The sequence below is a fragment of the Meles meles genome, chromosome 1, assembly GCF_922984935.1.
Source record: "Meles meles chromosome 1, mMelMel3.1 paternal haplotype, whole genome shotgun sequence".
In the NCBI taxonomy this organism is placed as follows: domain Eukaryota; kingdom Metazoa; phylum Chordata; class Mammalia; order Carnivora; family Mustelidae; genus Meles; species Meles meles.
This window is the reverse complement of record NC_060066.1, coordinates 175,383,108-175,410,405: the sequence shown is the minus strand read 5'-3', so window position 1 is coordinate 175,410,405 and position 27,298 is coordinate 175,383,108. Positions and strand designations below refer to the sequence as shown.

The 27,298-nt window shown below is 35.9% G+C and overlaps 1 protein-coding gene and 1 pseudogene across 2 annotated transcripts in view; both read right to left on the bottom strand.

The window, feature by feature from the left end:
- The window catches only part of NRDC (nardilysin convertase), a 113,058-nt gene that overhangs the window by 60,799 nt on the left and 24,961 nt on the right, over positions 1 to 27,298 (bottom strand). For both annotated transcript variants that reach the window (XR_006821437.1, XM_046028111.1), the window contains exons 2-4: positions 19,632 to 19,959; positions 15,278 to 15,359; positions 14,260 to 14,413 (exon numbers count right to left, since the gene is read on the bottom strand). Coding sequence is in view for 1 of the 2 variants with exons in the window: in XM_046028111.1 (XP_045884067.1) it covers positions 14,260 to 14,413; positions 15,278 to 15,359; positions 19,632 to 19,959 (564 nt within the window). In the remaining variant the exon portion in view is untranslated. The remainder of the gene's footprint in view (positions 1 to 14,259; positions 14,414 to 15,277; positions 15,360 to 19,631; positions 19,960 to 27,298) is intronic.
- LOC123955958 lies at positions 24,111 to 24,445 on the bottom strand (annotated as a pseudogene).

Sequence of the window (27,298 nt, the reverse complement as noted above, 5' to 3'; positions counted from 1 at the left end):
CCTAAAGACACATGCAGATTGAAAGTGAAGGGATAGATGGGGTGCCTGGGTGGCTCAGTGGGTTAAAGCCTCTGCCTTCAGCTCAGGTCATGATCCCGCTTCCTCCTCTCTCTGCCTGCCTCTCTGCCTACTTGTGATCTGTCTGTCAAATAAATAAATAAAATCTTTTAAAAAAAAGAAAGAAAGAAAGAAAGTGAAGGGATAGAGAAGTATTTATCACACAAATGGATGTGAAAAGAAAGCTGGAGTAGCAATACTTGTATCAGATAAAACAGACTTTAAAACAAAGACTATAACAAGAGAACAAGAAGGACACTGTATAAACATAAAGGGAACAATCCCAACAAGAAGATATAATAATTGTAAATATTTATGCACCCAATACATGAGCATAACATAAACATAAAGAAAGTAATCACTAGTAACAGAGGGGGGGACTTTGATCCTCTACTTATATGAATGGACAATTATCCAACCAGAAAATCAACAAAGAAACAATGAATTTGAATGACACATTGCACCAGATGGATCTAAAACTTACACTCAGAACATTCCATCCTAAAGCAGCAGAACATTTTTTTCAAGTACACAGGAACATTCTCCAGATTACATATTAGGCCACAAAACAAGTCTACACAACTTTTAAGACTGAAGAATGAAGACCATGCATCTTTTCTAACCACAATGCTATGAACTACAAATCAACCACAAGAAAAAAATCTGGAAAGAGCACAACTACGTGGATGTTAAATAACATGCTACTAAACAATGAGCGGGTCTACAAGAAATCAGAGAAAATAAAAAAAGAAATGGAGACAAATAAAAATGAAAGCACAACAGTTAAAATTTTTGACAAGCAGCAAGCTTTTATAAGAGGGAAAATTACAGCAATACGGGCCTAACTCAAGAAGCAAGAAAAATATTTCAAATAAGCAAACTAATTTTACCTCTAAAGGAGCTAGGAAAAGAACAAGCAAAACCCAAAACCAACAGAAGGAAAGAAATAATAAAGACTAGAGCAGAAATAAACAAAACAGAAACAAACAAAAAGAACAGATCAATGAAACAAGGAGCCAACGAAATTGAGAAATCTTCAGCCACACTCATCAAACAAACAAACAGAGGACTCAAGTAAACAAATCAGAAATGAAAGGAAAAATAACAGACACCACAGAAATACAAAGGATTATACGAGAATATTCTGAAAAATTATTAGCCCACAAATTATACAACCTAGAAGAAATCGTTAAATTCCTAGAAACATATAACCTACCAAAACGGAATCAGAAAGAAAGAAAATTTGAACAGACCGGTTACCAACAATTAAATGGAATCAGTAATGAAAAAACTCCCAGAAACAAAAGTTGAAGACCAGACCACTTCACAGATGAATGCTACCAAACATTTAAAGAAGAGTTAAGGGGCGCCTGGGTGGCTCAGTGGGTTAAAGCCTCTGCCTTGAGCTCAGGTCATGATCCCAGGGTCCTGGGATCAAGCCCCACATCGGGCTCTCTGCTTAGCTGGGAGCCTGCTTCCTTCTCTCTCTCTGCCTGCCTCTCTGCCTACTTGTAATCTCTATCTGTCCAATAAATAAATCTTTAAAAAAAATAAAAAATAAAAAAAATAAAGAAGAGTTAATACCTATTCTTCTCAAACTATTCTAAAAAAAAGAGGAAGGAAGCTGCTAAAATCATTCTATGAGGCCAGAATTACCCTGATACCAAAAACAGATAAAGACATTACAAAAAAAGAGGAACTATAGGCCAACATCTCTGATGAACACAGATCCAAAAATCCGCAACAAAATATTAGCTAACTAAATCCAATAATACATTAAGAAAAGCATTCACCACAAACAAGTGGATTTCTGGGGTGCAAGGATGGTTCAATATTTGCAAATCAACTGATTTGTTACATAACATCAACACGAGAAAAGAATTTTAAAAATCATATTATCATTTCAATAGATATAGGAAAAGCATTTGACAAAGTACAAGACCCATTCATGATTTAAAAAAAAAAAAATACTTCAACATTTTAAGACTGTATTTGAAAAACCCACAGCTAACATCATACTCAATGGGAAAAACTAAGAGCTTTGCTCCTGAGGTCGGAACAAGACAAGTATGTCCATTCTCACCACATTTATATAACACAATCCTGAAAGTCCTAGCCACAGTAATTAGACAATGAGGAGAAATAAAAAGCATACAAATTAGTAAGGAAAAAGTAAAACTTGCACTATTTGTTGATGACATGATACTATATATAGAAAACTCAAAGACTACACCAAAAAATTTCTAGAACTGATGAATGAATTCAGTAAAGTTGCAGGATACAACAATCAATATACAGTAATGTATTGCATTTCTATACACTAATAATAAGCACCAGAAAATTAATAAAACAATCCCACTTACAATTACACCAAAAATAATAAAATACCTAGGAATAAACTTAGGGAGCTGAAAGAACTGTACTCTGAAAACTATAAAACATTGAAGAAAGAAACTGAAGATGACACAAACAAATAGAAAGATATTCCATGATCAGGGATTGAAAGAAAAATAGTGTTAAAATGTCCATACTACCCAAAGCAATCTACAGATTTAATGCAATCCCTATCAAAACACCAACAGCACTTCTCACAGAACTAGAACAAATAGGGCGCCTGGGTGGCTCAGTGGTTTGGGCCGCTGCCTTCGGCTCGGGTCATGATCTCAGGGTCCTGGGATCGAGTCCCACATCGGGCTCTCTGCTCGGCAGGGAGCCTGCTTCCCTCTCACTCTCTCTGCCTGCCTCTCTGCTTACTTGTGATCTCTCTCTGTCAAATAAGTAAATAAAAATCTTAAAAAAAAAAAAAAAAGAACTAGAACAAATAATCCTAAAATTTGTAAAAAACCACAGAAGACCCCAAACAGCCAACGTAATCTTGAAAAAGAAAAACAAAACCAGATATCAAGATATACTACAAAGCTGTAGTAATCAAAACAGTATGGTACTGGCACAAAAACAGACACATAGATCAATGGAATGGAACAGAGAACCCACAAATAAACCCATGATTATATGATCCATTAATCTTCAACAAAGAAGGTAAGAATATGCAATGGAGAAAAGATAGTCTCTTTAACCAGTGGCGCTGGGAAAACTGTGAAACTGGACCGCTTTCTTACACCATACACAAAAATAAATTTAAAATGGATTAAGCACCTAAATGTCAGACCTGCAACAATAAAAATCCTAGAAGAAAGCACAGGCAGTAATTTCTCTGATATTGGCTGTAACAACATTTTTCTAGATATGTCTCCTTATAGAGGGACCAAAAATAACTATTAGGATCACACCAAAACTAAAAAGTTTCCACACAAAGACAGAAACAGTCGACAAAACCAAAAGACAACCTACTGAATAGGAAAAAATATTGGCAAATGATATATCTGATGAAGGATTCGTATCTAAAATATATAAAGAACTCATATAAAACAAAACAAATAATCCAGTTAAAAATGGACAGAAGACATGAGCAGACATTCTCCAAAAAAAAATACAGATGGCCAAAAGACACATGAAAGGATGCTCAATATCACTCACCATCAGGGAAATTCAAATCAAAACCACAATGAGATATCACCTCATTGTCAGAATGGCTAAAATCAAAAACACAAGAAACAATAAGTATTTTTTTTTTTTTAAAGATTTATTTATTTGACAGATAGAGATCACAAGTAGGCAGAGAGGCAGGCAGAGAGAGAGGAGGAAGCAGGCTCCCAGCCAAGCAGAGAGCCCAATGCGGGGCTCGATCCCAGGACCCTGGGATCATGACCCGAGCTGAAGGCAGAGGCTTTAACCCGCTGAGCCACCCAGGCGCCCCAAGAAACAATAAGTATTGACAAGGATAAGGAGAAAAAGGAACCCTCATCCACTACTGGTGGGAATGCAAGCCAATACAGCCACTGTGGAAAACAGTTTAAAAGTTCCTCAAAAAACTAAATATAGAATTCCCATATGATCTAGTAATTGCACTACTGGGCATTTACACAAATATGAAAACACTAATTGCCTATGTTTATGGCAGCATTATTTGTAATAGCAAAATTATGGAAGCCATCCATGTGTCCATCAAAAGACGAATGGATAAAGATGATTTTGTATATATACACATACATACAACAGAATATTACTCAGCCATAAAAACAGGAAATCCTGCCATTTGCAATAACACAGGTGGATGTAGAGAGTATAAGGCTAGGTGTAATAAGTCAACCAGGGGGGGAAAAATAGTGTTATGATTTTCATTTATATGTGGAATTTAAGAAACAAACAAAAGAAACAAACCAAAAAACAACACTCTTAGAGAACAAACTGATGGTTACTAGAGGATAAGTGGGTGAAGAAATAGATGAAAACAGATGAAGGGGATTATAAGTACACTTATCTTGATGAGCACTGATTACTACACAGAATTGTTGAATCAGGGTATTGTACACCTGAAACTAATGTAACACTGTACGTTAACTATACTAGAATTAAAATAAAAAACTAAAAAGTGTTCCTGTATGTGTAAAAAAAATAATCTTTAAAAAAGAATTCTTAGAAAAATGAAGCAAGATGGGATCGGGAGGGAGACAAACCATAAGAGACTCTTAATCTCACAAAACAAACTGAGGGTTGCTGGGGGCTGGGGGGATAGGGATAGGGTGGTTGGGTTATGGACACTGGGGAGGGTATGTGCTATGGTGAGTGCTGTGAAATGTGTAAGCCTGATGATTACACCTGTACCTCTCAGGCAAATAATACATTATATGTTAATAAAAATACTTTTTTTTTAAAAAAAGAATTCTTGGTTTATAATCAACAGCAGTTTTAATTTCATACCATTGCCTTCTTGAATCCAAGGCTGCAATGGAAAATTAGCTGTTTATTAAGATTATCTTGTATAAGAGCTTCTTCTGACTTTTTTTTTTTTTTTAAAGACTGTTTGAGAGAGAGAAAGCACGTTAGAGAGCACAAGCAAAGGCAGTGGGAGCAGCAGACTCTCCACTGAGCAGGGAGCCAATGTGGGACTCGATCCCAGGACCCCAAGACCATGAACCCAGCCAAAGGCAGACACCCAACCAACTGAGTCACCCAGGCACCCCTGCTTCTGACTTGCTAGTTTCAATATTCCCTTTATATTTGGCTTTCAAAAAGTTAACTATAATATGTCTTGTGGATGTCATTAAACTTATTCTTTTCTACAATCTGCTGAGCTTCTTAAATATCCAGCATTCTGAAAAAATGATTTTGATGAGTTTTGGCAATGTTCTCATTGCTCTTATAGAGGCAAGGCTTTTCAGACGTACTTTCACTTCAACCTTCCTGGTGATGTCAGTTTGCTTTACATTTTAATTTCTGCTCCTATTTTTATCATTTCCTTATACCTTCTTTGGGCATATTTTGCTCAGACTTCCTGAGAATGACTAGCTCATAAACTTTAAGGCATTCTTCTCTTCTAACATATGCAGTTAGTGGGGCACCTGGGTGGCTCAGTCATTAAGCGGCTGCCTTCAGCTCAGGTCATGACCCCAGGGTCCAGGGATCCAGCCCCGCATCGGGCTCCCTGCTCAGCAGGAACCCTGTTTCTCCCTCTCCCACTTCCCCTGCTTCTGTTCCCTCTCTCACTGTGTATCTCTCTGTCAAATAAATAAATAAGTAAAATCTTAAAAAAAGAATAACATATGCAGTTAAGATTATATATTTCCCTTGAAGTACTACTATACCTACATCTCACAATACTCCATATTTTTATAATTCAATGCCAAATATTTTCTAATTTCAGACGTGCTTTCTCCCCTTTTACCCAGGTATTTCATACTAGTATATTTAATTTCCAAACAAAAGTGGGTGTTCTAGCTGTCTTTCTGCTATTGATTCCTAGCTGAATTTTAACAATGTACTGTGATCAGAAAATGTAATTAATAGGACTCCAGTGTTTGGAAATCTGGACTGAATCTGTGGCTTAAAATATGGTAAACCTTTTTTTTTTTTTTTAAAGATTTTATTTATTTATTTGACAGACAGAGATCACAAGTAGGCAGAGAGGCAGGCAGAGAGAGAGAGGAGGAAACAGGCTGTCCACAGAGCAGAAAGCCCGATGCGGGGCTAGATCCCAGAACCCAGGGATCATGACCTGAGCCGAAGGCAGAGGCTTTAACCCACTGAGCCACCCAGGTGCCCCTATGGTCAACCTTTTAAAGCATTCTATTACACCTGGAAAAATTTGTAACCTGGAAACCATGGTAATGGTTGTTATCTCAATTACTGAAAAGGAAATGTTAAATATCCCACAGAGGTTGGCTATTTGTGCATTTGTCCTTATATCTGATTTATTTTGAGGTTATCTTAATTAGATGTGTTCAAATTTAAAACAAATATGTCTTCCTAGTTAAATTTTCAACAACATGAAGTAAGCCTTGAACAACAGTAAATTTTTTTTTTGCCTTAAAATACCTATTTTTTCTGATATCAATGTAACTACTCTATCCTTCTTTACATTGGTGTATCTATCTGCATGATATATTATTTTATGACCCTCTTACTTTCAACCTTTTTGTATTTTTATGTTTATATCTAAATCTTGAAAACCAGGTTTGAAAATAATGTTTATCTTTTAACCGAATGTTAATTCATATACATTTAACAGTAATTACTGATATATATGGATCTACATCTTCCCCCTCCCCCTTTGTACTATTCATTCCATGTTCTGTTTCTGTCTCTCCCATCTTTTCCTCTGAATTCATTATTTAAGAGAAATTTTTTTTATTAACCTGAATTTTATTATGAGGAGTCAATCAAATTCAGAAAATAAGGTATTCTAGGACTCTTCAAAACAGTAAAAATGATTAAAAAAAAAAAAGCAAAAAGAGATGTACTGCATGCAATGCATGTACCTTGACCGGATCATAGATCAAGACAACTAAAAGAAAAACAGAGGATAATTCAGACTGAATACACTCTACATATTAGATAATGTAAGGGACAATTAAATTTTCTTAAGGCACTAGTATTGTGACAGTGCTGGTATTGCAGGAGAATGTCTGTTTCGATAGGAGATGCACACTCAAGTATTTAAGGGTGAAGCATCATAAAGCCTGGTCACTCTGAAATTGTTCAGAAAAAGAATATACAGAGTGAGAGATAAGGCAAGTTGACAAGATAAAATGTAGTGTGTATTATCTGTACTATTCTTCCAACTTAAAGGTTCAAAAAATCATGGAAATATATCTATTGAGGTATGCCTGGGTGGCTCAGTCATTTAAGTGTCTGCCTTGAGCTCAGGTCATGATCCCAGGGTCCTCAGCAGGGAGACTGCTTCTCCCTCTCCCTCTGCCTGCTGCTCCCCCTTCTTGTGCTCTCTGTCTCTGTCAAATAAGTAAATAAGATCTTAAAAATATATATACAGATATAGATATAGATACTATGGATTTGTTAAGTGAAATAGTACATACGGTACAATTCTATTTTTTTTAATTTTATTTATTTATTTGATAGACAGAGATCACAAATAGGCAGAGAGGCAGGCTGGGGGCGGGAGGGGGTGGGCAGGCTCCCTGCTGAGCAAAAAACCCGATGTGGGGCTCGATCCCAGGACCCTGAGATCATGATCTGAGCTGAAGGCAGAGGCTTTAACCCACTGAGCCACCCAGGCGCCCAAATATTCTATTTTTGTAAAAAAAAAAAAAAAAAAAAAAAATTCACACATGTATACACACAAACATACACAAAGACACACACACATATGCAAAAACATATGTTAACTGCTGTAACAAAGGAGCCAAAAACTCAAAGAAGACAGAAGTTTATTTCCTGCTACTATGACAGTCCAAGATAGATGAACCAGATCAGGAGGTAGCTCTCCTCCACTCAGACTTTCAGAGACTCAGGATGATAATGGCTCTGTCATTTTCAACACAAGATTTTCAAAGTTGTTTCCTTTCCAGCTGAGTTGTAGGGGCAGAGATCATCTTACTTCCACTCACACTTCATTGGCAAGACTTTCCACAAGACCATACCTCACTGTAAGGGAGGCTGATAATATCAAACTGGGCAGCCATGCCCCAGCTTCAACTCTTACCACTTGAAAGAGATTTATTAGAAAACAGGTACTGCATCAGTGTCATTAAAAAGGGGTCTAAGCTCATGGACTGCCTCTAGCCTAGGGCAGTTCCTACTCATACTTGGGATCCCAGAAAACACCACTTCTTTCAGAAAGCAAGCCTTCCTTGATTCTCATCTTATTTTGTGAGTTCCCTTAGAACTAAGAATTGGTGCCACCTAACTTATCACTTAATTAAATGTTTTTTAAAAAACAATTCCAAATGTTTTCTCTGTACTGGTTTGGAATTTTTACACTCAAATTCTGTTCTTTTATTTTTTTTTTATATTTTAGAAGATTTATTTGAGAGAGAAAGCACGAGTGGAGAGAGGGGCAGAGGAAGAGAGACAGGGAGAAGCAGAATCCCTACTAAGCACAGAGCCTGATGTGGGGCTTGATCCCAAGACCCTGAGATCCTAACCTAAGCAGAAGTCAGATGCTTAACCAACTGAGCCACCCAGGAGCCCCTCAAATTCTGTCCTTTTAGAAGTTACCCTAAGAAATGTTCCATGTATCCTTGTTAATTAGACTTAACAATGTCTAATGTTAATCAAAATCTTATCCCCCAAAATAACTTTTCTTCATTTATATTACTCCTGACCAATACACTATTTTTGCTTTAATTCTATGCACTTCTTAAATTTCACAATTATTGCTTTAAATAATCAATGTTCATTTATATTTACTCATGTAAAATGACTTTCATTGTTCTTTTTTTCATCTCTGACCTTCACTTTCCTTCTACCTGAAATAAATTCTTTAGAATTTCCTACTTGGCTGGTGGCAAACTCAACTGTGTGTCTGAAGATCTATTTTACAATCATTCTTAAAACATATTTTTGCTTGGTGTAGAATTTGTGGTTGGTAATTACTTCTTTTCAGGCTACTGCAGATATCCCACTGTCCTTCACCTTCTACTACTGCTGCTAAATAGTCATCTGGCAATTTAATTAATATTCCTTTGAAGGAATTTTGCCGGTTTATCTGGCAAAGATTTCCTATATTTGGTTTTCTGCAGGATGACTGTTTCTCTATATATGGATTTCTTTTAATGTGCACTTTGGGAATCTGTTAGATTTCTTTAACATCTGACTTGATGTTCTGAAAAATTTCCAGTGATCAACCCTTCAAATACTGTGTCCTCTCCATTTTTCTCTCCCCTCCTTCTAGGACTTCACTGGACATTTCTGCTCTATCTTCTACGCCAATTTTTCCTTTTCTCTGTATTTTCCCCTCTTTATGTTGTATTTTGAATTTCTTTTGGCCTATCTTCTAGTTCACTAATTCTATCTTCATCTGTACCTACTTTTTTCTTAAACCAATCCATTAAGTTTTCAATTTTAATCATCATATCTCAGTTCAAGATGTTTTTATTTTTATTTTCCAAATCTCATAGGTCACGTTACAGTTTCCTATTACTTGCAACTGTATTCAAACTTGTGCCTTCTTTTTTTAAGATTTACTTTACAGAAAGCCTGTGAATGTGGGGAGGGGCAGAAGGAGAGAATCCTCAAACAGACTCCCCGTTGAGCAGGAAGCCTGATGCAGTGCTCAATCCCAAGACTCTGAGATCATGACCTGAGCTAAAATCAAGAGTCAATGCTCAACCAAGCAAGCCACTCAAACACCCCAATGCCTTATTTCTTTAAAACAGAAAGTATAATCATTTTTATAATTTGTGTCTAACTATTCTAATGCTTAAGATCTCCAGTGAATTAAATGTCTTTCTGTTCTCTCATGTCTTGTTTTGTGGGTCTCCTTACATTTGACTGAATGGTGATCATTTTACTTGAGAAACTATTTATACAAGCAATAATATAAGGCCTAGGATGAGCATTTTCTTGGGTTTTTCCCCCTTCTTCTGCAGATTTATTTGAAGTACAATTGACAAAATTATATATTTTTTCCTTTTTTTTTTTTTAAGTAGGCTTCATGCCTAGCATGGAGCCCAATGCAATTCTTAAACTCATGACCCTGAGATCAAGACCTGAGCGGAGACCAAGAATCAGATGCTTAACCAGATGCTTAGCCACCCAGGCACCCCCAAAATTATATATATAGAATGTACAGGGGTGCCTGGGTGGCTCAGTTCTTAAGCAGCTGCCTTTGGCTCAGGTCATGATCCCAGGGTCCTAGGATCAAGCTCCACATCGGGCTCCCTGCTCAGCAGAAAGTCTGCTTCTACCACTTGTGTTCCCTCTCTTGCTATCTCTCTGTCAAATAAATAGATAAAATTTTTTAAAATAAAAAAATGAAATGTACAGAAGCACCTGGGTAGCTCAGTCAGTTAAGCATCTGCCTTCGGCTCAGGTCATGATCTCAGGGTCCTGGGATCACGCCCCATGTCGGGCTCCCTGCTCAGCAAGGAGTGTGCTTCTCCCTCTCACTCTCCCTCTCAAATAAATAAATAAAATCTTTTATGAAAATAAAGTATATTACATGGTGTGATATACATATACTTTGTGAAATTATTACCACAATTAACACATCCATCACCTTACTTTCCTGTGTGTGTGTGTGTGTGTGTACGTTAATGTTGAAGATCTATTCTCTTAGCAAATTTCAAGTGTACATTACAGTATTATCATGGTCACCACGCATGTTGAACATTGTTATCTTCAGAAGTTATTCATCTCATAACAGAAAGTGTATGCCCTTTGACCAGCATCTTCCCATCTTCCCAGTATCCAGCCTCTGGTAACCACCATTCCACTCTGTTTCGATCAATTCAGATTTTTTCTTTCTTTTCCTTTTTTTTTTATTTGGTTCCACATGGGTGGATCATACAGTATTTGTCTTTTTCTGTGTGGTTTATTTCACTTAGTTTAAAGTCCTCTGGGTTCATCCATGTTGTTGCAAATGTAAAGATTTCCTTCTTTCTCATGGCTACATAATATTCCATTATCTACATCTACCTATAGATATTTCACATTTTCTTCTTCCATTTATCCATCAATGGAAGCATTTTCTTTTTAAAGAATTGTGCTTGCTTCTCTCAGGGATCCAAGAATACTACCAATTCTGGAGTGTGTTAAATCACAATCAAGGCTTGAAGTTCACCAGAAAACTCAGGCATTCTGAAAATAGGCTGTAATTCCTTTGGATGTCTGATCCATTTCCTCGACCTGAGTCCCAGCTTATTATAAGGGTCTCCTGTTAGATATCCCACTTTATGGACATCCAACGCTTTGATATTTCTTGCCCTTGGCCTGATATAATGATAAAGCCAAGTCCAAATCTACTGAAATTAGCAAATGCCACCAGGGAAAAAGCAATTTCCATTCTCACTTACTTACCAGAGTAAAAATTCAGTCATCTCCTCAACTTTTTACTTAAATGATCCAAGATACTAACAAACAATGTGACTTGTGTGAAGGAACTGGATTTTACTGACCTATTAAAAAAATACTGGCACACTCAATGCATGCTATATGAGTCCTTTGCAAACGAACCAAAGACATTTTATTCCTTAGTAATTGTAGAAGTATAATATTATCATACTTATTATAGTAGATGCAATTCTTAATGCTCTACCACTATCATTTGTCATAAATTCATGATTTGATATTCTTATTAATTTCTCCTACTAACATAGTAGTATTCTTATCTGGTAGGTTCTTTTTTTGTAAGAAACAAATATGTAATTATCTTTTGATTTCCCAAAGCTGTCCTTATATCAGAAATGTACAGAACGAAGAAATGAATCAAGTTCTTTAGCTAAACTTTATACCATATTTCATCAAATCTGAGGTGGTCAGAATTTATTCAGCATACCCTTTGCCTAATCTTTTTCCCAATGAAATGGGTTTCTTCCTTCTTTTTGTTTTTAAAGATTGTATTTATTTATTCGACAAACAGAGATCACAAGTAGGCAGAGAGAGAGAGCGGGAAGCAGGTTCCCTGCCCAGCAGAGAGCTCAATGCGGGGCTTGATCCCAGGATCCTGGGATCGTGACCTGAGCCGAAGGCAGAGGTTTTAACCCACTGAGCCACCCAGGTGCCCCTTCTTCCTTCTTTATATTTAGATATAACCAAATGGGGGTTTTCTTGGCAGGGAGGGTGAGGGTGGAGGGGTACTGGTGTGTTTGTCTTGGGGGCTATTTTTGTTTTTGTAACAAAATATAAAGTCATGAGAATTCAACCTGACTACTGCTTAAGATTTCTTTACACATACAAAGACGTGTTTGGATTTTGTAAACCTTGGGAACTAAGAACTTTGAAATGAGCAAACATGCAATCATCCTCAAGTATTCCTGATTTTATAAGTTCACAGGAAAGATAAACTTTAGTATCATTTGCCCTGCCTTCACTGATTTATTTTGTCCCTATCCTTTTGTTTGTTACTTTAGAATTAAATGTTGATTTACAGAAACACTGAGTATCAAATGTATGTGTTATGAGCATGTTCTTAAGTATTCAATTAAAAACAGCCATAAAATAATTCACTGAATAAGGCAGCAGCCATATTAGAGATTAATGAAGAAAAACCAGAATGTTATATCCTGTGATAGTGTTATCAAAGCAATAGGGTCAATTTTAATGGGATTTTGACATTGTTTTAGAAAAAGAGTTGATAATTTGGGGGTTCAGTAATACATATTTATTTCATTGAAAATAATGGTATATACTTTCAACTTACGGAATTTTACCCCAAAAAATTTTCAGCATCAAATTACTCTCTTAAGGAAAGAGACAATTTAAGAAAACTAAACTTGGGGCGCCTGGGTGGCTCAGTGGGTTGAAGCCTCTGCCTTCGGCTCAGGTCATGATCCCAGGTTCCTGGGATCGAGCCCCGCATCGGGCTCTCTGCTTGGCGGGGAGCCTGCTTCCTCCTCTCTCTCTCTCTGCCTGCCTCTCTCCCTTCTTGTGATCTCTCTGTCAAATAAATAAATAAAATCTTTAAAAAAAAAAAAGAAACTAAACTTTTGTCATGTTTTGAGAATTTTCTGGTCATTTATGGTAATTTTATGGTAATTTTTTCTATAATGAAACACTATGAATTCATTCAACAAATTTATCTGTGTTATCTATCAAATTCTTGATGCTGCAAAGATATCAACAACAACAAAAAAAAATAGACAAAAATCTCTGCCCTCAAAGGCTTACATTATACTGGTCAAATTCAAGATTTCTTTTTTTATATTTCAATCTTTTATTTATGTAGAATTTGGCATGAAATGATTCCTTTTTTCTAGTGCAGACTTTGGTCTGCATCCTTCTGATATCAAAATTCTACTAATGCATGGACATAAGCTTTCTGGAAAACAATTTTGCAGTAAGTACCAAAAGCTTTAAAAAAATATGTAACTTGAACACATTATGATACTTCTTATACAACAAAAATAACACCCAATGCCTTAATATTATGTTTTATAAATTATATAATGATGTGTAAAAATGATATACCTTGTTTAAAAACATAAAAGGATTCACCCATATGTGGAACTTAAACAAAACAAATAAAGGGAAGTAAAGGAATAAATCAAATAACAGACTCTTAACTACAGAGAATAGATGGTTACCAGAGGAAAGGTGGATAGGAGAATGGGTGAAATACATTAAGGGGATTAAGAGTACACTTATCTTGGTGAGCACTGAGTAATATATAGAATTGGTGAATCATTATATTGTGCACCTGAAATGACACTTAACACTGTATGTTAACTATACTGGAATTAAGACTTAAAAATTAAAATATAAAAAATATGAATAATATGATCCCATAAACATTTAAAGATATAGATGGCTATATACCAAACATTAACCACAGTTATCTTTAAATGATAAAATTAGAAGCAATCATACCCTTTTTTTGCTTCTGTTTTCTGTATTTTCTACTAAATTAGAAAAATAATTGCAATAATGAGCCACCAAGATTACATTTATGAAACTCAAAGGTGTTTAAGGGTTTCAGTTTAATCTTCAATACAAAGACTAAGTATTATAGAACAGGAACCAAGGACATTTAATAGTTTGTTCATTTCTCCAAATAAAGTACTATGACAAATCTACAGAATTAGAGTACTGCTTAGAAAGAAATACCAGAGAACAACATCCATTATTTCCATTTGTAAAATATCATTAGATAATTGAAATAAATATACATTTTGAGTTAGTTACCTGTCCAGGGCTTCCTTGAAGTATTTTCTCTGGACATCAAATTGAAAGACTGTACGTTCACAATCAGTTGAAGCATTATCACTACCCCCATGTTTCTTCAAGAAGGCATCAAATCCATTTTCATCCGGGTATTTCAAACTACCCATGAACACCACTAAGTGGAAAGAACACAAAGTCACAGAAGACAAAGATATAAGACAATGTTTTTATTATCAAGGATAAAATTTCTCAAATGCAAAAAAAACTGGAAGAAAATATACCAACATGTTAACAATGGTTGTGTCTCAATAACACTTTCTTCATTTTATTTGTTTTTGTAATTTTCTATAATGCTCATATATTAGTTTTATACTAAAAAAAACTAAGCATAAAAAAACTAAGAAATATTTCATTTGTAAAAACATTAAAATGCAAGCAACATAAGCATGTATGCAGATTGTTATTATAATAACTCCTAAGGAGAGAAGTTTACCCTCAATTAGCTTAGAAAATCAGAATATAAATAATTCAAGAAAACAAACATGGATTAAAATATCTCTATCTCTATCTATAGAGCATCCACACAGGTTTTATTTAGGTACATTTATAGTTAAACCAAAGATTTTGTTTTGTTTTGATATTAATCAAGTTTTTTAAATTTTCTGTATTTCTAATGCTTTGACATCTTGGGGACTTGCTAATAACCGTGGGAGAGACAGCCCTTCCCAAAGTTAAAGACTAGATTTCTAGAGACAGGCAATTATCTGCTGATCTGTTGGCCTTAGCATACCTGAACAATAATAAAATCTACATGTTAAAATATTCTTCTAAGTGGTTTCATCCTAATTCACAAAACTAATACGGTTAAGGAGATTAAATTTAAGTCTTCAGCTATGATATTCATAAATATTTTTTCTTAGCCTTTTACCTTGTTAAACATATCATACTTCTATCAAACCAGTTACTCATCTTTGAAATCAATTCATACAAATCTGGAGGAAAAAACACACTCAGGAATGATATTTTACAAAGATCTTACTGTGTTCCAAAAAGTGTGCCAGCCCGGGCAGGTCATCTGGATCAGCAAAACTCCCAACTCCAACACAAAGAGCCGCCGCAGACTGGAATAAGTAGAACACATACAAATAGTGAGTCAATCCTAAAGAAATACTACTGTCATCACATATTAAGGATTCACTTGGAGACTGATGGTTTCCAACAGAAAGTAATAAATTTCTTTCCCTGAGTATCAGGAGGAGCAGCAAAGTGAAACTCACCAGAACTGTGTCAGTTTCACCCTGCTGCTCCTCCTCTTGCCATCCTGCCAAATGCTGAACAGGTGCAGACCTAAAGGAAAAAAGCAGAAACAGACAGAAAAAAAAGGGGGGGGGGAGGGGACTAGCCAGCCTACCAAATATCATTTCTTGCCAGCATTTCAGAGTTCTGAACCAAGTCATATTTCCTTATTTATTAGATTTTGGAAATCTGCATAAGCAATATGTCTAGCAATTAAAGACTCTGTGTTCAATAACTTGGTTACTAGATGTGAGACTTCTCAGTGTTATTCAAAAATTTTCATTTTCATTAAAATGGTAAATATGTGTCAGGAAAACATCTAATAAAGAAAATAAGTAAATGGTTAAAAAAGAAAATATTTAAAATCTATAGAACTTTAAAGAGGCTTTTTAGTTCTTCACGTCTTCATATACAGAATACATATATCAATAGATATTCCCCCAAAACCTTTAGCATATTAAAGGTTTTTAATAAAATAGATCGTAATAAAATAGATCAAGAGGTATACCACTTAAAAATGATTAGATATGTCACTTAGAAATGATTAGGTACACCATTTAAAATCATTAGGGCATACCAATATGTCATTGTAAATTAAAAGACACAAAACAGGAGGGGAAAATAAGTCAATCTGAATCCTTGAGGATTGGAAGCTGAATTATTAACTTCCCCAACTTTTTCAAGTATCAATTTTAAAAGGCTAACATATTTGGCATCAAAGAGCGTTTTGATAAATGGTTACTCTTTTAGAAAGAGAACTCTTAAGAAATAGCATGTTCCTGGTATGAAGTTTAACCATGTGTCAGATAATGAAAATGTGTTTTTAGAAGAAACAAACAGCCTCGTTTGATAATGTAAATCCCATTTTGTAGACGTAGGCACATAAACTCAGTTAAAACATGGGGCAATATCCACTTCTTCGAACCACAGTCTAACCTGTTCTATGATGTTTAATAGATGCCTAACCTGCTTTCAGCTCCAACTACCCCATAAAGATTTCTTGTCTTGACCAGCAGGGCTGAAGACATTTTTGTATAAGTTGACTTAAACCACAGTCTATCAGTCAGCTTTGACCACAGCAAAAACAGGCTCTGCGATTGCTAGAAAAGAAATTCATACTTGAGAATTATCTACCCAAGAAATTCATACTTGAGAAATTCATTCTGGAGAACTGACTTAAGAAAACCCTGAACAAATCATTAATTCTTTATATATCATACTTAAATTTCAACCTTGTTAATTTATCAAAACTTTCAGACCAAGAACAACTTCCATTCAGGATGAGGAAAATGGAGGGGGATGAAAATGATCCTCAGAAAAGTAGTTAACTTCTTAATTACGTAAATGTTCTCCAAAAACATCAAAATTATTTCTACTTCTTTTACTAATTCTCATATTTACCTTAAACAAGGTCCACATTTTTCCAATAAAAATTAAATAATAAAACCAATGCAAAACCCTAAACTACTCTTAAGGCACCTCTTATCTTGCCTATCTAACTTTATTTCCCTTTTGCAGATACTTTTTCATTCAACGAATATAAACCATTTCCAATGTTACAATCATAGGACCTTTCCTTTCACGAGTGTAACCACTGCATCTGAACAATTTTATTTCATCTTCAAACTACATTAGGTTCCTGCATTCCTTTCTAAAATGATCCAGAACACTAGCTATTGATATCTTATGAGGCAATATATCGTACCGAGTTTTCAGAAAAGAAAGGCAGCTTTAAGCCATTTTTAAATGATTCACTATAATCTGATCTTGATGCTCTAGAAAAGGTAAACATTTATAGAGTTTGATCCACCTAAGCAAAATAAAAAGGGGTACCAAAATACTGGATGCACATCTTCATTTGTCAAAGGGGTTCACAACTGCTACATAAATCTAAGGTATTTTGTTACATCTTGACAATAAAACTGGCTGTCAAAACAAGCTTTTAATTTAACCCTGGAGTTTTGCTTATCAGTTGACAGAAGACATAAAGAAGTTCAAAGCATGGGAAAAGTAATTAATAGATACGTACAGAAACTTTCACACGGGAAATATTCAGTTATGAAGTTATGACATAATCAGTTTTAGAGCTAAAATGGAACTTAAAAATTATATATATAATCTAGGGACACCTGGCTGGCTCAATCAGTAGATCATGCAACTCTTGATCTCAAGATCAAGTAATTTCAAGCCCCACATTGGGTAGAGAAACTACTTAAAAAAAAAAAACCTTTAAAAAATTAGGTAAATAATCTAATCTTTTTGTTTTAGAAATGAAAAAATGAAAAGGCATAAAACCATCCAGATAGAGACAGAGCCAGTATTAGAACTCAAATTTCCTGACTGTGGATGTTCTTTCTACTCTGTGACTTTTATCATTTCTTCCTTTCTTGTATTGCTCTATTTGGAATTATGAGGTCTATTTTAAATTAAGTTAATGTATCAGTTCCGGATTTATTCATAAAGACCTTAATATAGAGTATCAATTATTTCTTTTCAGTATTTTCATTTTTATTCCTAAAGTTTTCCAACTATCACTTGTCCTATCATGCTACCCCAAAACAGGCATCATTCATAATATATATAGCAAGGGGCAAATAGATTCTTTAAAACGTGATCCAATTCCCCCAACAACTTAGGGTAAAAACTGGTACAATCTTCTTTAAGGAAGTAATTTTTCCAGGAAGATTGACTATCCACAAAAGGATTTATTCATAAAATATCTACTACCTGTATTCTCACATCTTTGTATCTCTGAGGGATGACCACCTTATAGTATGTTTGACATCTAGATTTTAGTCTTAATAATATGAATTTTATTTCATTTGTATATTGACTATGTCATGTTGAATGTATTATCGATAGTCAAGAAACTAGTTTTAACAAACATTAGCTGATCAATTCCACTGTAATGTCTCCAAAAAATATTATCCTCTAATATAGGTACTCCCTACTATAAAATGGAGGCATTCATCAAAAGATATCCAGAGAGGGGAAATTCTCTTTATCAAGCCCTACTGCTATATTTATTTATTGTTATTATACTTAGCCCTTAAACAACACAGGTTTGAACTGCTCAGGCCCACTTAACTTGGATGTTTTTTAATAAATACAACATTATAAATGTATTTTCTTTTACTTATGATTTTCTTCATAATGCTTTTTCTCTAGTTCACTTTATTATAAGAATACAGTACCTAATACATATAACAAATAATACATATAACATACAAAATAATCGGAGTGCCTGGGTGGCTCAAATGTTAAGCATCTGCCTTCAGCTCAGGTCATGATGCTAGGGTCCTGGGATCGAGCCCCATATCGGGGTCCCTTTGCTCAGTGGAGAGCCTGCTTCTCCCTCCCTCTCTGCTCCCCTGCCCTGTTCATGCTATCTGTCCCATACTCTGTCTCAAATAAATAAATATTTTTTTAAAAAAATATGTGTGAATCAACTATCTATCAGCAAGTCTTCCAGGGAACAGTAAGCTATTAGTAGTTAAATTTTAGGGGAAATCAAAAGTTATGCAAGGATTTTCAACTGCACAGGAGGTTGGTACCCCTAAACCCCACATTGTTCAACAGTCAACTATATATATTACATGAAGCTCAACTGACCATTTTTATTTCAATTCCTCCAAATTACTTGGTGCTTTCCCATAAAAAGAGATTAAAAACACATGAAATTACTAAGCAGAAATTACCCATGAGGACTCTCAGAACCTATAGGCCCAGGTGAGAATTCTATACTACCTTGTTCTTTTCTTTTTCCAGTCTCTCCAAAGGTTATATACTCTCTTATCCCTCTACTCCATGCTAAGAATAATACAAATCCTCAAATATTACCAGTGATTACTTTTGAGAGTTATGAGTGATTTTTATGTTTTTTTTAAATTTTCCATTTCTATAATAAGCTTTTATACTCTTATAATCAGACCAAAATGTTTTTAAAATATTATTTTCATATAAAATAGATCTTTACTTAAGATAAAAAAATGAATATACACTTACTTTTTGACATTAAGAAATAAAACATGAGTTTAGGAATTATCCCAAAGAATTCCCAAATTAGAAAAAGACATAATTATAGACATGATTCACACCTGTTTTTCAGTGGTTTTTTTTCTGGCTTCTGCCCTCTCTTCTAATTCTTCTAATTCATTATCCTCAGTATCAAGATCATCATCATCATGTTCATCATCATCGTCAAACTCCTCTTCATCATCAAAACCCTCTTCATCATCTTCTATTTCAGCTCCAGAATCCTCATCATCATCGTCGTCGTCATCATCATCATCATCGTCATCGTCTTCCTCTTCTTCCTCCTCCTCTTCTTCTTCTTCATCATCTGTTGCATCTCCTGTTTTACCTTCCATATTACTTAGGTCTGAAATCAAAAGTGCCTGCAAGCCATTCCGCAATTTGATGTATCTAAAGAAAGAAAAAAAAATCACAAAACATTTTGAGTCAGCTACTCTTTACACACACCCTCAACACTATGTTTACATTAATAAAACTGGCTGTTTCTTCACAGGGGGAACCTCAAAAGTTAATCAGTTTCTGAGTAACTAAATAGAAAAAAAGAGACACTTCACTGTCTTTTTGATTCTGAACTATGAAAATACATTTACCTGTTCAAAAACCAAATTTTAGAACTTAAACAGATAACAAGCCCACAATTCAGCCTCCCTTACTATTTCTTTAATTTATAAGTACTTAAATATTTTACCATTCCAGAAGATTCAACCTAACAGAAGCCTATCACTCAATACACAGAGCAGCCAGGTCAGCTTAAATATTAAAGCAAAATCTCATATATTTAAACTCTGTTCCTTCCCTTTGGTACAGTATATTTGGTATTTTATACCAGCTTCCAGAACTCCTTTAAGGATTTAAAAAAGTGACTACATCTCAAAGAAAACTAAATCCCACTGACTAGTAGCCTAGCAGGAAAATGACTATCATTCACTGTCCAGTAAAATATGATTCAATTAAGCCAGTATGATCCAGAATGACAGAGCTAAACAAGGAATGTTAGAATGAAGGAAGCAATACGGAAAGCCCTTAAAGCAAGGTACATTTAACTTGAGCCTTCAAGATGAAAAAAGTTTGGAAATGACCTACTTAGGTCATTTGTAGTTCATAATGAACTACAGCTCAGTGAGTTGTTCCTTTTTTCTCTTCCCTTTCATTTACAACTAACTGCACTTCCAGAACTGAAAAAAACTGCATCTGCACAGCAAACCAGGTGTGCCAGACAGCAAATTCTGGAGCTGGAGGGACTCACTGTGCTGAGGAGTAACAGCAATGACTGCAGGGAAGGAAAGGAAAGGGAAGTAGGCCAACAACAGAACTGAAAGAGAATGTCTCCTGTTGTGTGCCCTGGGTTTAGGCAAAGAGACTGCCCACAGACTCCTGGGTACCCCAACTGGAGGATTCTCTTACCAAGCTGTGGGGATACCCAAAGCCTCAAATGCTAAGTATATACTTCCTTCCTTCCTTCTACCCTTCCTTCTTTCCTCCCTCCCCCCTCCTTCTCTCTAAATTATCTCTGGTGTACTCTAGTGCCACCTTCTGGAAAACAAAAAGAAGGCTCCTAATTTACCAGTCTGTTAAACTTAAAAAATCAAAGTAAACAAAACCTTGCCTAAATAAGGTGTTTGCTACTTAAATGCTGCAGCAGAAGCACTTTTCATCAAACACCATCAAAAAGCATTTTATCACAAAAAGGAAATGACAATTTTCTAGCAACTGAACCCAAAGACATGGAATATTGCAATCTATCTGATAAAGAATTCAAAATATAAAGAAATTCAACAAGCTACAAAAAACTCAGGCAATACAATGATCTCAGAAAGAAAATGAATGAACATAAGGAGTACTTTACCAAAGAGACTGAAATTCTAAAAAATAAAAATTCCAGAGCTAAATAAATCAATAAATCAGGTATGAGAATGCACTAGAAATTGAGCACAGAGTTGGGAGACAGAATTAACAAGCTGGAAGATAGGAATCTAGAAATAATTCTGGCGGAAAAGAAGAGAGAACTAAGATTTTTTAAAAATGAAGAAACCCAGTGGAAACTATTAAACTTCCTTAGAAAAGCCAACATAAGAATAATGCATATTCCAGAAAAAGAGGAGAGAATGTAGGTAGCAATGAGTTTATTTAACAAAATAATAGATGACAACTTCCCAAACCTGGAAAAGGAACTGGATATACAAGTCCACAAAGTCAAAAGAACACCTTATTATCTCAATGCAAAAAGACCTTCTCCAAAACACATTATATTAAATCTGTTGAGGGGCACCTGGCTGGCTCAGTCAATACAGAGCATGTGACACCTAATCTCAGAGTTGTGAGTTCAAGCCCCACGTTCGGTGCAGCAGTTACTTAAAAAAATAAAAACTTTTTTGGGTGCCTGGGTGGCTCAGCTGGTTGAGCAACTGCCTTCAGCTCAGGTCAAGATGCTGGAGTCCTGGCATCTAGGCCAGCATCCAGCTCCCTGCTGGGAAGGGGCTGCTTCTTCCTCTGACCTTCCCTTCCATGCTCTCTCACTCTCATTCTCTCTCTCTCAAATAAATAAATAAAATCTTAAAAAAATAAAAATAAAAAATAAAATCTTTATTAAAAATATTGTTAAAGGGGTGCCTGGGTGGCTTAGTGGGTTAAAGCCTCTGCCTTTGGCTCAGGTCATGATCCCAGGGTCCTGGAATCGAGCCCCACATCAGGCTCTCTGCTCCGCGGGGAGCCTGCTTCCTCCTCTCTCTCTGCCTGCCTCTCTGCCTACTTGAGATCTCTTTTCTGTCAAATAAATAAATAAAGTCTTTTTTTAAAAAAAAATTTTTTTAAGTAGTAAAACTGCTGAAAGTCAAAAATGAAAAAATTTTTGTTTTAATGTAGCTATGGGAAAAGAAAGACAATCTACAAAGGAACCCACATTTGGCTATCAGCAGAAATCTACAGACCAGGAGAGAATAGAATTACATATTCAAAATGTTGAAAGATAAAAACTGTCAGCTGAGAATACTCTACTGAAGTTATCCTCTAGATATGAAAGAGAAGTAAAAGGCTTTCCCAGACAAAAAGCTAAGGGAGTTTACCACCATGAGACCCACTAGACCTGCCTTAAATGTCCAAAGGACCTCTTCAAGCTGACAAAAAGACATAAGTACACTAAATTAACTAAAGGTGATATGAAGAATTAAAAAACTGTAATTCTTTCTTAGAATATGTTAAACTCTTAATTATAACATAAAAATTAAAGGAAAAGAACATTAAAAATAACTACAGCTATTACAACTAAGTAAAAAAAAAAATCACAGCATAAAAAGAGGTAATTTGTGTTATCAAAAATATAAAAAGGGAACAGTAAAATGATGGAACCTTTATAGACAAATGAAGATAAACTGGTACCAGAAGAAAAAGGACTATTTTTATCTATGAAATATTTTTTCTTTCCTTATTAAGTTTTTATTGGTTGTTCTGAGGACAGTCATTTCAATTTGTACAATTCTTAACATATGTAACAGAAATCTAAAAAATCATGTAGTTGTGATTCTTTTCCAAGAGTTATTCCAGTGACCTCCAGCTTAAAATCTGGGAGCTAATTTTCCTTAACAGTATATCAAGTACCAATATCTTTACATGTTGATACACTGTGCCATTATTAAGTCCCATTAATTCACGATTTAATATCATATACACCACATACTCAAATTTTCAATCTTGCACAGCATATTAACAAAGTTACTAGAAAAACTGGACTACCACAAACAAGACGTTACAGAGTACACAAAATTCTTACAGGGAAAGCTAAGATCAAGACTTAGAAAACAATTCTACCAAAAACAACAGGGGGATGAGAAGTAATTTAAAATGTTCAAGACATACTAAGTGCACAAATGACCCCAAATTGCCATTTAGTATGTTTGGTATTACAGTATATAAAAAATACTCCATCTATGGAACGTTGAGCTGATACCCAAGACAATCAAGGCCTCCCACATTCAATATCCCACTATTTTGGTTGTACCAAAAAATAAGCAATCAGCAAATGATTTCAGCTCTTTAAAAATCCAGCCCCACACGGGGCTCTCTGCTCAGCAGGGAGCCTGCTCCCCCCACCCCCCCACCCCTGCTTGCCTCTCTGCCTACTTGTGATCTCTGTCAAAAAAAAGAAAAAAAAAAAAAAAAAAAAGGATGACATGAGAGTCCCTCCTCCTTAACAATATTTCTAGGGCTACTAAAAAAACTTGCATTTATAAAATAATTGATAAAAATATTCCTCTAGGGGAGCCGGGGTGGCTCAGTGGGTCAGTTGAGCTTTGGACTCTTCAACTCTAAGGCTTGGCAGAGGTCATGATCTCATAGGTCATGAGACCCATCCCTCCATAAACTCTCCTTGCTCAGTGGGGAGTCTGCTTGAAGATTTTCTCCCTCTGTCCCTCCCCCTAACAAACATGTGCACATGTTCTCTCTCTCTCTCTCTCAAATAAGTAAATATTTTAAAAAATATATTCCTCTGGATTGTAGAAGAAGGGATACTGGGACCAGTGCTAAGACATGGTATATGAATGATATCAATCTGACTTGGCTTCTTTTTCTCCTGCTTCATCCAGGGCCAGACTCTCCTCACTTTCAGTTTCTCCATTTTGTGCAGGTAAGACTCCTTTTCCTTTCTGGTTAGCCACTTCAGCCTGTTTTCCCTTTGCTCCCCCTTTCCCCTCTATCTGCACTTTTTTGTCTGAAGATTTATCCTTTTCTGATGCCTTTTTTGGCTGTTTCCACTTTTGCAGGGGCAGGTTTACCTGACAACCTCAATGACCTCTTGGGCTTCTCCTTTGCCACTCAATGATGCTCTTGGACTTTTCTCCTTTACCACTCCCTCAGTGGAGCTGACCTTCCTCTAGAGCATCACAGCGGGGGGGGGGGGGGGGCTTCGCAAGGTGCCTGCAGCCACAGGGGCAGAAATCTCTCTTGAAGCTGAGCTGCCTGGCCACTGCCACTCCTCCAGCCCCATCTATGAAATGTTTTATGTAAACCTCATGATAACCACAAAGCAAAAATCTATGGCAGAGACACAAACATAAAAAAAGGAGAGACTGAACAAATCGCCATGGAAAACCACCAACTTACAAAGGTAACCCAAAACAGAAGGAAAAATAAACAACGGAGAAACAAAACAACCAGAAGGGAAAAATGAGATGAAGTAGTAAATCCTTACATATCAATAATCCTCCTAAAGGTAATGGAATAAACTCATCAATCAAAAGGCACAGAGTGGCTGAATGGAATTAAACAAACAAACAAAAAAAACAAAAAACCCACCAAGACCTGACTATTTGCTGCCTACAGGAGACTCATTTCAGCTCTAAAGACACATGTAGGTTAAAAACAAAACAAAACAAAACCCACATAGGTTCAAAGTGAAACCAAAAGAAGGCAGGCATAACCATACTTTCATCAGACAAAATGGACTTCAAAATAAAGAAAGTCATTATATAATGATAAAGGTGTCAGTTCATCAAGAAGATATAACAATCATAAATACATATCCTCCCAACATATTTTGTTGCCCAACATTTTGTTGCTCAAGCAACAAAATATATCAGGCAAATAATGACAAATCTTAGGGGAAAATCAGACATTACAATAATTATAGGAGAGGGGCACCTGGGTGGCTTAGTGGGTTAAAGCCTCTGCCTTCAGCTCAGGTCATGATCCCAAGGTCCTGCGATCCAGCCCCGTATCGGGCTCTCTGCTCAATGGGGAGCCTGCTTCCTCCTCTCTCTCTCTGCCTGCCTCTCTGCCTACTTGTACTCTCTGTCAAATAAATAAATAAAATCTTTTAAAAAAAATAATTATAGGAGAATTCAATACCCCACTATCACCAATGGGTAGATCGTCCAGACAGAAAATCAACAGGAAATATTGGAATTGAACCACACTTAAGAACAAATGTACTAGGGTGCCTGGGTGACTCAATCAGTTAAGCGTCTGCCTCCAGCTCCAGTCATGATCTCAGGGTCCTGGGATGGAGCCCTGTGTCAGACTCCTGCTTGGCAGGCAGCCTGCTTCTCCCTCTCCCTGCTTGTGCTTTCCCTCGCTCTCTCAATCTCTCTGACAAATACATAAATAAAATCTTAAAAAAAAAAAAAGAACAAATGTACTTAATAGACATACAGAACATTCCATCCAACAGCAGCAAAATACAGTCTTCTCAAGTGCACACATAATATTCTCCAGAATAGGTTATATGATAGGCTACAAAACAAATCTTATCAAATTTAAGACTTAAATCATACCAAGTATCTTCTCTGACCACAATGGTATGAAACTAGGCATTGACAACAAAAGGAAAGTGAGAAGATCTACAAATATGAGGAAACTAAAAGAGACATATCTAAACCATTAGATCAAAGGAAAAATCAAAAGAGAAAAAAGATACCCCAACACAAATGAAAATGGAAATACAACATATCAAATATGTTGATATAAATACAACATATCAAATACGTTGATATAAAAAATATCAAAAAGCAGTTCTTACAGGACAGTTTATAGCAATAAACACGTGTTTTAAGAACTTAGAGGGGCACCTGTTAAGCACCACACCTGCATTTGGCTCAAGTCATGATCCCAGAGTCCTGGGATCAAGCCCTGTGTCAGGCTCCCTGCTCAGTAGAGAATCTGGTTCTCCTTCTCCCTCTACACCTCCCCTCTTTGCATGTTCTCTCTCTCTCAAATAAATAAAATCTTTAAAAAAGAGCAAAAAAACAATGGAACTACATCAAAACCAAATGTCTATATAGCCCACGAAAAAACAATACGAAAGACAACCTTGGGGCACCTGGGTGGCTCAGTGGGTTAAAGCCTCTGCCTTCAGCTCAGGTCATGATCTCAGGGTCCTGGGATCGAGCCCCACTTCGGGCTCTCTGCTCAGCAGGGAGCCTGCTTCCCCCTCTCTCTCGGCCTGCCTCTCTGCCTACTTGTGGTCTCTGTCAAATAAATAAATAAAATCTTAAAAAAAAAAAAAAGACAACCTAGAGGAGAAAATTTTTACAGACCACATATTGGATAAGGAGTTAATATCCAAAATACATAAAGAACAGTCAAATTAATTAACAACAAAAACAATGAGCTAAAAATTGGGCAGAACTAAAAAGACACTTTTCCAAAGTGAACATCAAAATGACCAACAGATGCATGAAAGGATGCTCAACATCAGAGTTATCCAGGAAATACAAATCCAAGCCACAATAAGATATTAACTCACACCTGTTAGAATAGCTATCATGAAGAAGACAAGAGACAACAGGCGCTGGTGAGAATGTGGTGAAAAGAAAACCCTTAAACATTGCTGGTAGGAATATAAATTGGTCCAACTACTATGAAAAACAATGTGGAGATTCCTCAAAAAATTAAAAATAGATCTACCATGTGATTCAGCATTTCCACCTATGCCTATTTCCGATGCTTATTCCAGCATTATTGATAAGAGCCAAGGTATGGAAACAACACAAATGCCCATCAATGGATGAATGGATTATGGATAATGGATAAGGTAGATGTGGCATATATACACAATGGGTATACACAAAGGGTCCTGGAATCAAGCCCCACATCAGGCTCTCTGTGCAACAAGGAGCCTGCCTGCCTCTCTGCCTACTTGTGATCTCTGTCAAATAAATAAATAAATTCTTTAAAAAAAAAAAGGATGAAAGACTGAACATACAGATGTCTACTTTCATAACAAAAATCACATGTA